Source organism: Mastigoproctus giganteus, chromosome 11 (assembly GCF_048544385.1).
Source record: "Mastigoproctus giganteus isolate SK-2022 chromosome 11, ASM4854438v1, whole genome shotgun sequence".
In the NCBI taxonomy this organism is placed as follows: Eukaryota; Metazoa; Arthropoda; class Arachnida; order Uropygi; family Thelyphonidae; genus Mastigoproctus; species Mastigoproctus giganteus.
This window is the reverse complement of record NC_143585.1, coordinates 72333108-72352543: the sequence shown is the minus strand read 5'-3', so window position 1 is coordinate 72352543 and position 19436 is coordinate 72333108. Positions and strand designations below refer to the sequence as shown.

The following is a 19436-nucleotide window of genomic DNA, read 5'->3' as shown; positions in this document are numbered from 1 at the left end:
GGATAGAATAGAAAAATGTTTAAGTGAAGTGTTTTACATCCGAACCACTGCCAATATATGGTCAAACAATAACTGTGTGACTGCCTATTGGATACAAAGAATTTACTGAGAAAGTCTATAGCTTTGGCACTGCACTGTTTCACATGGACTCATTCCAATGAAAGGACTGAAAAGATACTTAATGAAATAGATTTGCAATTTAATCTTAGTCATAAGAAAATTGTTTTAAATGTGACAGACAACAGATCTAATATTGTAATATTAGACCTATTGTCATTTCAAGAATGTGAAAAGTTCTTTGATCATTACTTTTTAAATGTGATGAGAGTAAGAATAATTATTCTTTCAACCAATTATGCTTTGACAAAAAAGAAAGGTTTGTTCTGATACTACTTCAATGCAGACCACACACATTAAATATAATCATGAAAAATTATGTAAAAACAGAGCTGCAAACATAGTTCTTTACAAAACATACATAAATGTATTATTAAAAGCGTTCTGAAATTTGGTCTCAGTCAACACAACCGGAGGGCACAGAAATAATGGTGGATATTTTAGGATGTACACTGAGTAGGCTAGGAATCACTTGATGGAATTCTACATACAATGTTTTAACAAAAACTCAGCTGGAAAAACAGAAGATGCCCATGTTCTATGGTAATGTAAACTAAGGTCTTGTAATTTGAGGTAAGTGGAGGAACATTCACCATGTACTTGGAAGGGCTGTTTGTAAGAAAAAAGATCAAGAGTGTTGGCTGTGTGGTTTGGATTGTGTGATGTTCTGGTAGGCACATGAACCATCTGTGCAAATAATTAATAACTGCAAAAGACACAGCATCTGAACCAGCTGGGTCTGTAGGAATAGAAAACTGAAGCCAGTTGGATTGTGAATATTAAATTTGCCAAGGAAAATCACCTCACTGTTAGGAAAGTTCTACTGGTGAAACTCAAGTTTCAAAGAAAGGAAGTTAGAGGGTTCTAAGTGATTAGTGGAATTGGGAGATTTTAAGTCAGAGATGATCAAAAAGAAGAGATTCCAAATTAAGTCTCTGACGGGGAATATCAGAGCAGATATATGTACAAATACCAACTTTGAAGTGAAAGGACAAGTGAGATTAGCAGGGCTTGAATCAACCGATAATTGGGATTTTGTCAAAAAAAAAAAGTAACTGGGCTTAAACAGACAGAAAGTGGAATTGAACAAATGGACTTCAATGAGATTGGGAGTCCAACTATATTTGTGAAATGAACAAAGAAGTTTATATATTTTTACAGGTAAGTTTGTTCTATTAGTTTGACTATTTGTGATGTAGTCAGTAGTAAAGAAAAGGAGAGGGGGGGGAATGTTATATAAAGGAATGAAATTTGATATGGTGAATGCACAAGGATATACAGAGCTGTTTGACATAAAGTGGCCTTGACAATCCCCCCCCCACAAGTTTGGTCTAGTGGGCTATCTGGTGGCCAGCCTGTGAACACTGTTTCAGAGCTTTACCGTCAAAATTAAGAAAGACTGAATCTTACCATAATACTGATCATAACCTCAAAAGATATCGATCATGCAGCATGTAGTTAAAAAAAAATAAAAAATAATATAAAAAAACAAATATTATTTCTGATCCTCTGTTTCTTCTGTTGCACTGCTTTTTGGAAGAACACTGTTTTGCATTTCTGATTTATGTTTCTCAAAAATCTCAAATCATATCACCTAAAGACATAAGGTACCACTAGTTTAATTATGGAATTTATTCATCCAAACTAAAACCCAATATTGCTCATGTGCCATGACATGAACCATTCCCTTAAAGCTTCCCCTTTTTATTCCCTTCCCCTCCCCAACCACTATTATAAAATTGGTGGGGGGTCAAGCTATAACCACAAGCATAAGTATGATTCAGGAGGTAAACTGCATACAATCAGGACAGTGTACTCTGAGTCCATGTACTTTAATTTAATCTAATAATTTAATATTCTAATTAACATGTTTACTTATTCTTTTATCCTCTCATTAGCTGAAAGATTTCTACAGTGAACACAAAATATAGTCATATTTTTATTAAGTGAGAATACCGGACAGCAGGTCTCAACATGAGGACTAAAGTATCTCTGCACAGTAAAATTTAAAACTCATACTCTTAAATTTTATATAGTCACATTCATATGTTGATATCTGCACAGACTTAGATCAGAGCCATGGAAGAATAATCAGAGATCACATTTAAATATAATCTCATTACTACTCAATGGTCATCACTTCATAACTGTGCTTAACCCCAGGCATTTTGGCCATGAAGGGAAAGTTGCAACACTTAACCTTGTAACCAATTGCAAACAAATGTTGCAATAAAGATTCTCTCTCTCTCTCTCTCTCTTAATAAAAACTAATGAATTGATTTTTCTGCACATGTAATAAACAATATTTATATTCAGCCATAAACACTAGATTTTTAACTTCGAAAACTTAAAATTCAGTTATTTATGAATGTTTTTTTTTTTTTTTTGCATATTTTCCTTCCCTGGCCAAGAATATTACAAGTCTACACATAATGGAAGTAGTAATTTTGAAAGAGAAAAACAACTGCAGTTATACTGATCAAATCATCACATGCAGATATCGTGGGCCAGTGACATGATGTCACTCAGATATAAGGGATTCAGAATTTGAATATGGGGAATACAATGTGTACAGACAGAACAGGGGGGGGGGGTTATGCTCTTTGTTAAGAATCATATACAATCTAAAGCAGTGCATCAAGTGGAGATGAGCAGCCAGTGCAATGCTGGGTCACTTTGGTGAGAATAAGCAAGAAATAAAATCACAGTATAAGTGTCATAGGCCTATTGACTGTGATGAGTAAAACGCAGAACTGTACAGATAGAACGAGCCAGTAAATCAAAATGTCTTATAACCGGTGACTTAACTATCCAAACAATAATTGAACCTTGTGGGTTAGTCACTCACACAGCAGCAAGACCTTTGTGGATTTATTGGATGATTTTCTCATTCAATAAATCCACATACTCTTGATCTGATTATCAGCAGTGACCCTTCGTGCATTAGGGATCTGCAGATAAAAGACCCTCTAGGTGGCAGTAATTACAATGAACTGATGTGGAATTTACTTAAGATGTAACTACTGCCAAATGCAAGAGAAATGGTTTTGCATTTGTAAAGGTCATTCTGTAAAGGACAGCAATCTCAGACAATTTAAATTCTATGTAGTGGGATCAAATGAACTTACCAACAGCAAATTCTAAATGGGAAGAGTCCAGAGATGTTATTATAGAAGCTACTAGGCTTTTTATACCAACAAAGGGATACAGCTCAAGATATAGACCTAAATGGAAGTCAGATGAACTGCTGAAGAGACTTGAGGTAGAGAAGATGAAATATGCATGGGATGCATAAAAATTACAAGCTGATACAGATGGCTACAGTAGATATAAACTAGTCTGCAATCACATCACAAAGGAGATTAGGCAAGCTAAGGCAGATTGGCAAACAATTCAAAGAAAAGCAGAAAAGACTTCTTTAATTATGTAAACATTAGAAAGAAAGGGTTAAATCCATTAGATACAAATGGATTAACTACTGATGGTACTGCTCAGGTTGTGATAAACTGAATAGGTAATTTTGCATCTACATTCACACGTGAAGAAATTTTTTAGGGATGGGGATGCCAGAAGAGAGTCAACATCTGGTGGGGAGGGGATCAGAATGATTTTCTGATAACTAAGGGGAAGGTGGAAAAGATATTGTTGAAGTTATATGTAAAAAAATATAGATCCCACCAGAGGAGGGTGGGATCTATATTAAAGGAAGCAGCAAAAGAGGTAAACAAACCTTTAGCCATAATTATGAGGCCATCCTTGAATTCAGGGGAGGTTTCTATGGACTGGAGATGTGAAATTGTATCACCAATTGACAAAAGGAGATCAAAAGTTTTGTATAGCAGTCTTTTATGTTGCACATAAAAGACCGCTATACAAACTGGACCAGGGTGACATTAAGGACAAGTTGCTGTTATGGACAGAGAGATGGCCAAGTGGGAAAGACAGAGCGTGATAATCAATGAACACCACTCTTGCTGGACTGATGTTATTAGCAGAGACTCACAGGTTTCAGTGCTGGGCCCATTACTCTTTGCTAAATTTATTAATGATAGTGATGAAGGTATATCAGGCTTAATGTTAGAGTTTGCATATAATATGAAGTTATGCAAGACAGTTAATGACAGCAATCAGGGTATGCTACTACAACGAGATCCAGATAAATTAAGCATACATGCTGAGATGTGGAAACTGAAGTTAATATTGACAAATGCCAGGTACTTCATATGGGGAACAGTGATCTCAGATTAAGATATCAACTCTGTAGTAGTATGCTTAGGTTAGGAAAAAAGTAAAACAGACCTGGGGGTAAACTGTGCAGTCGGATGTGAAGTTTTCTGAGCAGTGCACACAGGCATCCAAAACAGCTCACAGGGTTTTATCAATTATATAGAGGGACTATGTCAGCAGGAATAAGGAGATGATTTTTCCATTGTATAAGCCAGTGGTTTTTACAATTTATTTTGTGGCACCTGTACCCAAATTTCTGCCATTTAGATCCAGGTGTGTGTGTGTGTGTGTGTGTGTGTGTGTGTGTGTGTGTGTGTGTGTGTGTGTGTGTGTGTGTGTGTGTGGTAGTTATAATAATAGTATAATTATAAACAAAATTACAATTCCTACTACAAATTATATATACTTATATAATAATAATTTTATTCTTTATATAGAGGTAAAACAGCAATTATAGACTGCCACAAAATTAAAGATATACCGTAAAATGGAAGGTATTTAAACTCTTGGTTTACATAACTTTTCAATGAGATATTTGTGCCCTTTGCGATTCGCATATCTTTTTGATATTAGGTGAAATATTAGAGAGACATACTCTCATTTCTTCCTCAATCGTTTGTAGTCTTTTCACTTGTTAGTTTTCATAGTGTAAGCACAGAAAATCCTAACTCAGAGGGGTAAAATGTAGAAAATTGCAACAGAATTACAGCAGCTTTTTTTTCAAAATGAGAATGGTCCTTGAGGTTGTCACAGACATTTTCCCAGATATGCCAGGCAAGCTGTGTTTGCTACCTGGGAGTCTAAAACACTGACAGAACTGATATTTGGGTGACACTCAAGTGTAGTGGACCCAATTTCAGCAAAGTCAGGACAGGCAGTGACAGCCAAATCCCCTGCTTGCACCTTCACGATGGTGAGACATTAGTAATCCTGGTTATAACCCCCATGCGTAAGCACACTGTGGGTGACTACCCAGGTGTGAACCAATGCAAGCAGTAGTTGAAGTGTGGCGCCCATACTTCAACTCCTGCTTACATGGATGTGCAATACCACCACTTTGCTTATTGGAGGCTTGAAGTGGTGGAACCACTTATTAAACCCATATTTAGTCTCTAGAGCTAAGTTCCAGTCAACCCTTCCCTATCTCTTCCATCATGCAGTATGACTAATGTCTTTTGAGGTTATGATGAACACCATGACGAGATCCAAACTTCCTTACATTTCAAGGGTACAGCTTTAAAACGGTGTTCGCAGGTCGGCCGCTAGTTAGTACAGTTAGGTGGTACTGGACCGAACCTATCGGTAACTCTCAAGGAGGCTTCCAGACCAGCTAGTGTATAATCATGCTGCCTCTACTTTGCCAGATAGTGACTGGAGGGAGTCCGAGTAGTGTGTATGCAGGGGATCATTGTCGATGCCACATTACGTCAAGGATCTGGATATATTCTTACCATGTGTATGCCATATCCAAAAATTTCATTACTTCATACAGCATTTCTCCCCCACACTTTTTCTTACTATTGAATATACTATGAATTGTCAAACAAATATAGCAAGCTTATCTGCAAAAAGATCTAAACCTCCCAAACACTTCCTAGTTCATTTCACATATATACATGGTTTCAGTTCTAATCTCAACGATGTCCATTAACACTTAGTCTGCCAAACCCCATGTACTTTTTAATAGAATCTCGGTTATCAGCTGATTCAACAACTACTCAATTCAATTGCCCAAATTATTCACTGTATGATTCCTTTCACCTCAAAGGTGGTACTTGTGCATATGTCTACACCTTATGTTGGTAGAAAATTAAAGTAATTGTGCAATAAATGAGAGTAATCGTGCAGTCAGATGTGAAGTTTTCTGAACAGTGAAGACAGACAGCCAGAGCAGGTCATGGGGTATTGTCAATTATATACAGGAATTTTTTTAGTAGGGAAAAGGAGGTGATTATCCTTTTGTTTAAGACCATGCCTTGAGTACTGCGTACAGGTCTGGAGGCCTATTTTAGTAAGGATGTAGAGTTGCTTGAGTGAGTACAGAGAAGGGCAACAAGATTGGTAAGGGGAACAAAGGGGTCCCCTTACTAAGAAAGGCGTAACTTCTGCAAATTGCAGCATCTGGAGACTAGGCACCTGCACGGTGATCTGATCGAGGTGTGTAATGTCTTGAATGGGTTGTGATGGGATTCTTCCTCTTGTTCAGATTAGGAATCTAAGGGGGCATAAATTCAAATTGAGGAAAGACAGTTGTAAAACAGATGTGTGTAAATTTGCCTTTAGCCAATGGGTAGTGGATTGCTGGAACAAACTTCCATCTGTCATTGCAGAAGTTGATAGCTTAAATAAATTCAAGAAGGAACTGGACAAACTTTTAGAGAGAATGGATGAGTGAAATTGTTTTTTTTTTTTTTTTTTTTTCTGGCTGATGCTACATAAGCTCATATGCTTGCTTTCAACTATTGAAGTCAGATGTTAAAGGCAAGCATAACAGAGTAGTATCCTGCCACAACAAACTTCTGAAGGGTACATATATTATTTTGTTGCACTGAAATTATGTTCTAATGACTCCTAATCAATTATTTCAAGAATCATTTGTTCAAATAATTTCTTCCGCACTATTCTAATATATATATATATATATATATATATATATATATATATATATATATACGCACACACAGGGTGTCTCAAAAATATTGGTACAAACGTTTAGGGGAGGTAGGTAACATCTAAAGGAATGTGAATCGCATAGGAACCCATAACCGGAAATGTCACCGTAAGTCGGTACATGGCGCTGTTCTTCAGTTCGTGAGAGGAAAAATTTCTGGTTTACTCATTCAAGCAGTAGTCGCCTCACGAAGAGCATGCATCGATATATGAACTGTGAGCTGGCAGACATGCCCCTAGTGTATGGATTAGCAGAGGGCAATGGACGAGCCGCTCAACGAATTTATGGAGAACACTTCCCAAATAGACATGTACTGGACCACCGTTTGTTTGTGCGTGTGCATCAAAATTTGTGCGATTATGGGTCATTTAGAGGTAACAGGAGTAGTGCGGGCAGACCACGTTCGACGCGAACTCTCGCCATGGAAGAAAGTGTGTTGAATGCCGTCCAGAATAATCCTACTACCAGCACACATGCCGTTGCCTCTGCCTTAGGAGTGTCTCGCTGCAGTGTACAGCGTGTCTGGCACAACGATTCCTTACACCCCTTACATCTCCAAAGGGTTCAGTTACTGCTCCCCAAAATCATCCTGCACGTGTGCCTTTTGCACAATGGTTTCTCCAAGAAAGTGTTCAAGACTTGAATTTTCCACCTTATGTTTTGTTCACGAATGAAGCTTATTTCACTTGGGAAGGCTTATTCAATCAGCACAATGCTCATGTTTGGGCTCACAACAACCCACACGGTGTGCGCCCCCATGCGGAACAACATCGCTTCGCAATAAATGTGTGGGCAGGTATGGTCGGTGACTGCTTAGTCAGCCCATACCTGTTACCATCCCGCATGAACTCCGCTAAATATCGGATCTTTCTTGAACAAGTTCTACCAGGGTTACTTGACGATGTTCCAGTAAATGTGAGATGCAACATTTGGTTTCAACATGATGGGGCGCCTGCCCATTATGGAAGGTGTGTTCGCGACCATTTGAACAGGCGTTTGGGCGTCGATGGATTGGCCGTGGTGGACCCGTTGCCTGGCCCCCACGCTCACCTGATTTATCAAGCCTTGATTTCTTTCTGTGGGGGGCCCTCAAATCTATCATGTATGAATCGTCTGTGGAGACGGAAATGGATCTCGGAGCGAGACTCGTCTTCGCTGCTGCTACTGTCAAAGAAACTCCAGGTGTGTTCGACCGTGTCCACCAATCCATGCTGCGTCGGTGTCACGCATGCATCGCGTCTCATGCTGGAACCTTCGAGCATCTGTTGTAAGGTCATGAAATGCATCCATCTCATATTCCATTGTTAATATTACGTCAAATAAATGTTTGTCACTAATTATTGTCTTGTGTCATTTCTGCTTCTTGTGCCTCTGCTACTACTTTCCCGTGAGGTTTCCAGTTATGGGTTCCTATGCAATTCACATTCCTTTAGATGTTACCTATCTCCCCTAAACGTTTGTACCAATATTTTTGAGACACCCTGTATATATATATAAGTAGTAATTTCCACTTTATTTTACTTAAGCATAGTTTTTAAAATTAATATGATGAAATACATACACTACAAAGTAAAAATATTTTGTTTAGAGTAACATTTTGAAAGCATATTTGATTTATAAGCAATAAATACCAAATAGTCAAACATACAGTTTAGTAGATACAACTTATTATTTCTTTTCACACGTTAATGTCTCTTTTTGATTTCATTGTTTAACATTTCTCCCCAAAAACATCAATAGGAAAATTCAAATTTAATGCAAAAAAAAGAAGAAAAAAATAATAAATACTCCGTCTTTGGATACGAATGTCCGATTAATGAACATTTGTACTTACATACATACATATAAACATACTCAAAGGAAATAAATTAGAATTTTTCATGGCAAGATAACAAACATGCTTTGCAGTTATGAACTTAACCACTAATATTGCAGGAGTAGGGGGAGGGGGCAACTTGGCATTTGGTATACAAAGAATCTCTCATTCAGTTCATCTGTGGGCTTACTTGAGTTAAAATGAAAATTTCACTGTGCATTTTTTGTCATTGTTAGTGCCAATAACTCAAAAACTGGCCAAAGGAAGGAAGCAACAAAGATGTGTTGCTCTGCAATCACGATATTTTATTAATTGAGAGTTTTCTAAGTACTGGAAATTGGTGAAATATGAGAACTTAAACCTGCACAGAGTATAATCTGCCTTTAAAATCTTAAAGTATTACAGAACCAGTAAATTACGGTGACTTGATTTACATAAAGTTGTTAATTTAATTACACATTTCTTATTTGTAAAGGTTTAGTTTTAAATTAGTTAACAAATCGCTATTATAAACATCAGGTAAAGATTAAATTTTAAGTTTTAAATAATTTTACTTTATTTACTAATTTAGTTAATAAGATTAAATTAAAATTAAATAAATTAGTTCATAGTTGTCAATTTACATAAAGTAAATGGACAACTATGAACACTTACACTCTTGTAATACTGTCCTTATGGCAGCATCAGCCTCACATACCAAGACAGTGGTTTACAATCCATTATATTTATATATTCTCTATTATACTATCAGACTAAGAATGTTTTGAATAAACTCCAGTTAAGGTCTCCTGGGGCCAATCATTGGTCAGTTTGCAGCTGAGGGGTGAGGATATTTAGAACAAGAACAGGGTTTGGATGTTGTAGGATTAGATATCTGTTTGGTGGCTAAGTATTGTAACCTTCTTTAATAGTATGGGTGGGTTCAGTATTAAATTAGAATGGCAGTGTTCTTTTTCGAGTTATATTTATCTGTTCTAATAGTTTGCTTTTGAAAATAAGTATGTGGTTATTGTCTATCTGCATGCCTTTGTTTTGGTTCATATTTTTGGTTATACTGGTAATGAAGCATTCTTTGTATAGTCTTGTGTTTTCTATACCTGTCAGTGGTTAGGACCAAGGTGAGCTTGAAATCCCACTGGTGATCTTTGCACCAAGCATGGAAAGCTGGATCCGATTTTGTTAATTGGTCATGGGTTATGTTATATTTATGTTCTTTAATTCTTCTGAATAATCTTCTACCAGTTTGTCCAATACATGACTTTTGGCAATCTTTGCCCTGTAATTGTAAACAGTATACTGGGTGTTCATTGGAAAGTCTTCGTCAGGGATGAAGAGGGGAAAGGGGATTTGTAACATATTTATATGTTACGAACGGTATAATGGTATTAGTTCTTGTAAATCTTGTGCACAACTCTTATTTTTTGGCTATGCTTTTAACCCTCTTCGCTAATTTGGGGGACATAGGGAATGGTAATGCTAATGGGATTTTTCCTCTTGCATAGACTATGCACCGAGGAGACATTCAAATTGAGGAAGGATGGTTGCAGAATAGATGTGTAGAAGATTGCCTTTAGCCAATGGCTGACTGATTCCTGGAACAAGCTACCATCCAATGTTGTGGAAGTAGATATTTTAAATAAATTCAAGGAAAAACTAGAAAAACTATTGGATGGAATGGATATGTGATTTTCTTTTGCTGATGTTATATAAGCTTGCTTTCTCGAATCATTTGCCACTACTAATAATAAAGTCAATAAACATTTGCCACCGATGATGCAATGCATGATTTCAGCTGCAAAGAAAGTTTTCTCTGGGCTTCAAGCAATGCATCCACTGCAGCAAAGATGTCAGTGGGAAAATGGATGCCACCAGGTATTTTTTCAAATTAGAAAATAGATGAAAGTCCAATGGCACTAGATCAGGTGAATATGTAGGAGGGTCCAAGATTTCAAAGCTGCATTCATGCAGGGAAGCCATGACAATAACACACTTGTTAGCAAGCTGTTGTCCTGGTGAAACAAGACTCCTTTGCTGAGTTTTTCTCAGCATTTTTCTGATGTTTTCATGCAAACTCTCAAAAGGTCTGTGTAATATGGCCATGACTGTCTGGCTTTCCTGAAGATAATCCACTAGCAACACTCCATCATCCCTAAAAAACTGAGGCCATCACCTTGCCAGCAGACGGTATCGACTTCGCTTCCTTCTTTGGAGGAGAACAGCTGAGTTCTCACTATATGTACTGCTCCTGTCTCTGGCTGAAAGTGTTGGGCTCAAGTCTCATCCATGGTCACAAACCTGCAAGTAAATTTGCTTGAAAATTATGCAAATGTTCACTTGATTTTAAAACTCTTGTGTATTTTTGATCTGCTATTAACAACTCTGGGAACCATTGTGTTGATACCTTTTCATAGCAAGAACCTCTGTTATAATGTGGTAAACATGTTCAGATGAAATGTCTAAGATGCTGGCAATGTACCAAACTGTCACTCATCAATCACACACACTATTAACATCTCTTCTGGAATGATGGATGTTGCAGGTCTTCCATAGTATGGGTCATCTTTCAAAATATTTCGTTTAAATTCTGCTGCCTACTTTTTAACCATATAATATATGTAGGGCTTACAATACCGGGATCCCAGTCATTTTTTTCCGGTAATTGAAATACCAGTATTGATACAAAAAATACTGGTTTTTCGTTACTAATTTAAAAAAATAATTGTTTATAATTTAATCACATAAAGGTTATAAAATCACCTTTATGTGATTATGACATCGTTATCTCTACTAGCAAATGTTCGATAAATCATCAATAGGACACCATGCAACATTGCAACCTGTTGACAACTTCATGTCTAGCCGTATCGTAACTCCCAAGTCCCGTTCCCCCACTAGTGACTTTAGTTCAACTCCACCAAGTGTATAAGTTATTTTGGGGTTGCTGTTCCCCAGGTGTAAGACTTTGCATTTTGCTCAATTAAAGCATAGCACTTTTCTGACCATTCCGGAGGTCTATCTAGGTCACTCTGAAGAAGCTCTGCTTGGCAGCGATCATTAACTACTGTACTGATCTTTACACAAGTTTAGACATCACACCCTCCATCCCTTCATATAGATGTCATTTAAGATAATCAAAAACAACAGTGGTAACAATACTGATCCTTGGGGAACCCCACTTCTTACATTAACCCAATCTGAGGAATAACCATTTTATCACAACCTTCTGCCTGGTGCCCTCAAACCATTGTGCTATCCATCTAAGGATTTTCCCTACGATTCCAGTCTGCTCCAACTTATAAAGTAACCACTAATGTGGGACTGAGTCAAATGCTTTGCTGAAATCCAAATAAACAATGTCGAAATTATTCCCTAAATCCAGCTCGCGAGTGACCTGTCAAAATGGCTAACCAGATTTGCTAAACATGATTTTCCCTTTACAAAACCATGCTGTATGTCCTACAGAAATCCATTCCATCTAAATGATCCTGAATTCCACTAGTGTTATTGCCTCCATGATTTTTCCTACTACTGAAGTTAGACTGGCCGATCGGTAATTTTCCGTTACACTCCTAGAACTGCCTTTATGTTCCATTTTACACCAATCCAATGGAATCTCTCCTGTCCAGTGATGCTCTCATAACTAGCCTTAATGGTTCAATGCACTCACTTGCCACCTCCTTTAACATAAGGAGGTGGCAAGTGAGTGGCCATCAACCACAGTTTTCTCAATAAATAATCATTTGAAATTTCAACATCATTAATTACATTTTTTCAATTTCACTTCCATAATATCTCATTGACATAAAGGGTTTTTTTTTTTTAATGTAAATATGGATGCAAAGTAACTGTTGAGTTCATCTGCAACTTCAGCTGTGGTATCTAATACTATCCCACGACCATTACATAAGGGTCCAATCTGATTTGTCCTTCTGTTCTTTGCATTTATATATGTGAAGAATTCCTTAACTGCACTCTTTGCTCTCTTCTTTATTCCTTATCCCCACTCTTTTGCTCTCTCCCAGACTCAGTAAAGATATTATAGTGAAAATTATACTTCAAAACATCTTTCTCCTTCAAAAAATGATGAACATAATTCAACCATGGAAGACCAATATGGAACAGAAAATAAGTGTTCCACTAATTCTTTCCAAAATAAGAAATTGCCTGACTCCAATGAGATTTTAAAAGATGAATGTTTTTGCTAAAAAAGTTCAAAGCCTAGAAAATAAGGACTGAGATCGTCTACAATTATCTCAGTACCAGAATAGAATCCAAAAAGGTGTTTTCTGCCGCCAATCAAATATCTACCAAAATCAGATCCATTTTAAACGATAATCTACTGATTGCTTATGTTTGTTAAGAGCTCACTTTATTTGGACAGGCAGTGTGGATGCTTAAACATAACTAAACTTTGCAGTAACGATATGTATTTTTTTGTTTTTAGATTTTAATGATTTTTAATGTATTCTAATGATTTTTTTCAGAATATTTATTATTGCAATAAAAATTTATTTAAAACATGAATTCAAGTAATTGCAGTACTTGTTTTTTCCTTATTTTATTAACTGTCATCAAAATTTATTGAGAAAAACGTTTGTTTTTGGAATACCAGTATCCCCGTTTCATAAATTAAAAATACCGAAATACCGGTTGTTGTTTGTTTGTTATTTGGTTTTTAGGAGCATTAGCAACTAAGGCCATATTGCTCCGGGATATGCGGTGGTCATTCCCTGACCTTTCCGCATCCTCCGTATTTGGTGGTGACGGGCTCGAACCCCGGTCTAATCAAGAAACGTGTGCTATGCACTGCTGCTCCTTCCCACCTGGCTACGGAGTCGCCCCGAAATACCGGTATTGTAAGCCCTAAATATATGTAAGGACATCCTTCCCCAATGCTGTAACCATATTCTCATCAACTACCCTTGGCATTAGTCCCTTTTTTATTTTATTTTTTTCCATATATTGGATGACTGCATGGTGACTCATTTTGTCCAACTTTCCTCATTCACATAACTTCATTGACTTCAGGACCTGTAATTAAAAAAGTTGTTGCTGAAACAGTATGAAATTTAGTGTATTATGATTTTAAGTGCTATACATGAAGTACAGAAATTTTTAACACTGCATCACAATGCTTTCATACTCAGGCCACAAGCTTTTTAAATGCCCTTCATAAGTATGCTGAAAAAAAAAAAAAAAAAAAAACAATGATAAATAAATAAATACACATATGAAAGACATACCGGAGTCTTCACTTTTGGTTTATCCTTCCTCTTCATGAAATGTCCCATTCGAATACATTTTATATCATCCACTTTTCCTAAAAATTTAAAAGATTAATGGTGATCCAAATCTATGGACTTAACTTACAACTATAGCAAATATGGACTTAACTATATTTCTTTAAAGATAACAACGGTCAAAAAAAATTCAACGTTATCCCTGCTATCGGAGGCGTAAACACACTTTTCTAAACCACTTTTGCATGCTAATCTCAAATATGGTTCTAGTTTTTTTACTAGCATATATAGTCATCATTATATGAATACAGACAATACCAATATAAGTTAATTAAGTTGATTTTATTATGACACACATGAGCCTGATTACAATTACATATTTATCACTTTTACAGTTTAAACCCAATACACTTGTACAGTAAACCCTCGATTTAACGGACTAATAGGGGAGAAAGGGTGTCCGTTAAATCTAATGTAACCTGGGGGGGTCCATTTTTTATTGTTCTTAAAGTAAAAAAAACAAACTTTAATACAATATACAGTACTGTACAATATAAAATTATTAAATTATAATAAAAAATATGTAATATTTACTCACCTTTTTAACAGTGCAGTTGAAGAGTATTTTGCCGTGACCATAGTGGTAGTAGTACAGTAGTCGTTATTCAGTATCTAAAGGTAGAGTTGAAGGGGAAACCTCAGCTTCAGATTCTTCTGAAATGTTCACAAATGGAGGCACTGGTGTCATCTGTTTGCTTGTAGACACCTCCCACCATTCCCAATACGCTCCATTCAATGCCTCCTGTGTTCTTCCGTCAAAAGGATGTCAGAATGATTTTGAAGAATGTTGATGCACAGAAAGTTTCAGGTCCTGATGGTATTTCTCCATTTATTCTAAAAACCTGTGCTCCAGAACTTATTCTAGTTCTTTGCTGCCTTTTGTCACTTTCTTATTCCAAAGGTGTTAATCCCTTCACCTTTGAAATTTGCTCATATCTAACCAGTTCCTAAAAAGGGCGACAAATCCCTCCCATCAAATAATCATCCCATTGCAATTACTTCTACTATTTCTAAAGTAATGGAGAAATCAATTAATCGTCAACTCAAACTATCTAGAAACCTTCCATCTGAGCATTGATCGCCAGTAGGGATTACGTCAGTGTCGATCCACTGGTTACATTCTGGCTTATGTTACCCATTTATGGGCAAATTCAATAGAAAAGTCTGGTGAAACACAAGCAGTTGCTATTGACGTCTCAAAGGCTTTTGATTGTGTTTGGCATAAAGGTCTTCTAAACAAGCTCCCATCTTATGGTTTGCCAACTGTTTCTTTGTATTTAGTTATCCAATTCTCTCTCCGACCGCTCCCTCAGGGTGATGGGATTTTTTTGTTAGTTGTTGGCGCATCGGCTTCTGTGGCCATAATGCACCTCCCAAAGTTTTTGCATTTACTCTGATCCAAGTCTGAGCCGGGATTCGAACCCTTGACCTTTGGGCTGCCAGGCAGGCACTTTACCCACACGGCTAGCCCGGTTGGCAATGGCGATGGCTCTCTGTTATCTAACTTCTCCACTAATGCTGGTGTCACCCAAGGTTCAGTTCTTTCCCCCACTCATTTCCTCTTGTATATTAATGACTACCTTCCATTGACTGGAAATCCTATCCATAGTTTTGCTGATGATAGCGCATTGCATTCCACTTTCCAGTTTGAGAAACCTTGCCCTGCTCAATCAGCTTCAACTTCTCAAATATCTGCTATCAATTTCTTAAACGTCGATCTCCAGGTAATTCTAAAGTGGGGCAAACACAACTTAGTTGATTTCAATCCTTCTAAAACTCAGTCTTGTCTTATATCTAGCAAAAAGGATTCTTCTGCTCCTATGCTTATCTTTGGTGACACTCCGATTTCTAGGCAAGATGATTTATTTCTTTTGGGGATTATACTGACTTATAATCTCTCTTGGCACAAGCACATTACAAATATTGCTTCCTCTGCATCTAAAAAAACTTTCTCTTTCGCTCTTGGCATTACTTTTCTTCCAAAACAGCTGTTCACTCTGTGCAAATCTGCTCTACCATGGAATATTGTTCCCACATCTGGGATGGTGCCCCGAAAACCTCTCTCAGGCTTTTTGATTCCATTCAGAAGAGGGCAGTTAGGTTAATTAATGATTCATCTCTAACAGAGCCTCTCCACTCGTTGTCTCATAGACGCACTGTTTCTGCTGATTCTTCTACAGATACTTTCATGGGCACTGCTCTTCTGAATTGGCTTCTATAATTCCTGCTCTCTCTTTCAAACAGTCCGAACACGTGCAGCCACCAGCCAACATCCATTTACTGTCCAACTTCGAACTCACAGAACCAACTTTTCATCTTCCTCGTTTATTCATTCAACTGCCATTTTCTGGAACAACCTTCCTTTGTACATAACTCCTGAAAATTACAGTCTACAGAAGTTCAAGTCCGATATCAACAAATATCTTCTTCCATCTTCTCAACCTCTAACCCAAGCACAGTACTACTATAGGTTCTAATACCTCTTGTGTTTGGGATTTTCATTAAAAAAAAAAAAAATTCGTTCTTCATCTCTATCCCGAATTCTAATATGAACCAGTCACAGTCTTCGGTATGTACATTTGGAAAATAGTACCAATTTTTTTTTTTTTTTTTTCAGTGCTACAAGATGCTTAGAAATCGATGGTATTATTTCTTTATTCTTAGTTACAGCAACATGTGGAAACATATCCATATTCCTTCCCTTCACCATGGTGACCCACAAGCTTAAATTATCTCTCGGGGCTTTGATTCTGTCAGTTGAAGATTAGATATTTTCAACTTTGCCTTGCATAACCTTGTTTAAAGTTTCAAAGATATCAACTAAATATGACTATCTGGCATACCAATTATCATCTGCAATTACTTGCAGATGATAATTCTTCCTGCTTTTCAATGGCAAAAAAAGAATGAATCTCATCCTTCAGTTCAAGTACCCATGACAATACTTTGCCTCTAGAAAGCCATCTTGCTCCTGCATGAAGGAGAAGATTGACATATTTCACCTCAACTTCTTCACAAAGCTTGGCAAAAAGACATGATTTAAGAGGCATACATTTTATATAGTTAACCATTTCCACAACTGTGTCTAGCACATTTTTCAGATCATTAGAGTGTTTTCCCAACCAGCACTTAACAATGAAGAAAGGAATGTGTTGTTATGACATCACTGTTAACCTTCTTCATTAAATATACAAACCCTTTCACTGAGCCATCCATTGATGGAGCACCATCTGTACAAATTCCCACACAAGAGTTCCAGCATAAACAGTTTCCAAATAGGTACTTAATGTATTTAAAATATCTTGGCCTGTTGTTGTTTCTTCAAGTTCTTTACAGCAAAAAAAAACCTGATCTACTATTTTATCTTCATGGGCAAAGGGAATAAATGTGAGTAGTTGAGCCTTTCCTCCAATATCAGTAGATTCATCTACTTGGTGTGCAAGAATTTCACTTTTCTTCATAGAGGCACATACACTTTCTTCTGTCTGCCGACATATCATTAATCAGTCTGCTAATGGCAATATCAGAAAGAGGAATTTTTTTTAACTTCTTTTTTTGCTTCGCATCCAAAAAGTGTCCTTACTATACAGTCATTAGCAATTAACTGAGCTTTCAAGTAGCTGGCCCCTTGAGCTTTATTAGAAATTTTGGCTATTTTGGTAAAACTCAGACTGTTTTCTTTGATTATTTAAAAATCTCTCAAAGTACATTCTAGGCTTTTTTTTAGCCAAACGACTGTTTTAGAGTTAAATGTCTCTTCAATTTACTAGGCACCACTGTTTCGTTGGACAATGTGTCACCACAAATAACACATTTCGGGCCAAGACTATCTCTTTTCACACACTAAGTAAATCCAGGTTCCAAATAACAGTCCAAATACTCAGATTTTTCTTCCTCACCTTCACAGCAAACTTGCTTGAAGACAGAACAGTTATAATTATTCCTTCTTTACTCGAACCTCCACCTGTCTTCTTTTTTGTCTTAACCATAATCATTTCTGTGTTTTTCTTCACTACAATCATCTTCATGTTTTCATTTCTTCATAACAAACTTGTCCATCTTACTATCAAGGGTATTTTACTAACTGAAATTTGTGTTGCCGACAAGTCATTACAGTACGTACGTAAACATCAGCTGATTATTCAATAATCTCTTTAGTCATATTATTGTAATGAAAATTAATACCAGTTTTTTTTTTAATTGAAAGCAAAACTCTTGCATTTGCCCATCATTTTTGCATTTTCTAAACAAAAAAAAAAAAGTTACTATAAAAAAAAAAATTCTGACATCCCTGACATAAATAACAAAACAAAATTTGTCCTTTTACGGTGCAACAGAACACAACAAAACGATGTGACGCACTAAAACAAACTAAAAATTTGGTCTCTTTTTTTTTTTTTTTTTGTTTGAGCGGCGGATGTGAAGATAGCAGAGGTTGCAAGATAATAAGCACACTAATTGCCCAATGAGGACTTATAACACTGCTTCTTGTCGCTTACTTACGACTTGCAAAATATCTGTTTATACCTATTCTAGTTATTACTTGAATTGTATGATTTTTTTTTTTTTTTAATTTGGAGTCTTGAAGTGTCCCGGTTAATCCGATCCCAGTAAATCGAGAGTCTGCTGTATGTATGAACACTAGTCCAGTAGTTCTGTTCAGTCATTATATACAGGGTGATTCACTACCAGCGCGACAAACTTGCAGGAGGTGTAGGGGGCACAAAGACGAATCGGAATCGCATAGCATTGCCGGGTCCGAAATGCCTTCGTCATGCGGTAGAGGACGTTGAACGGGAGGTCACGTGAACAGCGATCAGAAATGTTTGAATTGAATGGATGAAATGGAAAGGGTTTTTTTTTTTTTTTTTTTTTTTTGGCTGAGGCTATATAAGCTTGATTTCTTGGATCATATGCCTCTACTAATGCTAACTGCTGAAGTGACTTTAGATAGAGAAGAAAAATGCATGTGATGCGTATAAATTATTCGGTGATAAAGAAGCCTATGATAGATATAAACTAGTCTGCAATCAAATCACAAAGCAGTTCAGGCAAATTAATGCAGATTATGAAAATCTTTGCCAAAGGATGTAGAGAAAAACAACAGAGAATCCTTTTCTTATGTAAACAGTAGAAGGAAAGGTATGAATCACATTGGTCAACTTGATTTTGATAGATTAACTGTTGATGATCCTGCTCAAGTTGCTGACAAACTGAATAGGTATTCTGTATCTACATTCACACATGAGGAATTCTTTAGAGAAGTGGATGCCAGAAGTTTATTAAACTTTAATAAGGAGCTAAA

The 19436-nt window shown here is 36.7% G+C and overlaps 1 protein-coding gene across 5 annotated transcripts in view; it reads right to left on the bottom strand.

Annotated features, from left to right (window-relative positions):
- Kdm5 (Lysine demethylase 5) overlaps nucleotides 1–19436 on the bottom strand; it is a 589167-nt gene that overhangs the window by 422455 nt on the left and 147276 nt on the right. For all 5 annotated transcript variants that reach the window (XM_090384917.1, XM_090384920.1, XM_090384918.1 and 2 more), the window contains one exon: nucleotides 14075–14151. In XM_090384917.1, the coding sequence (XP_090241043.1) occupies nucleotides 14075–14151 (77 nt within the window). The remainder of the gene's footprint in view (nucleotides 1–14074; nucleotides 14152–19436) is intronic.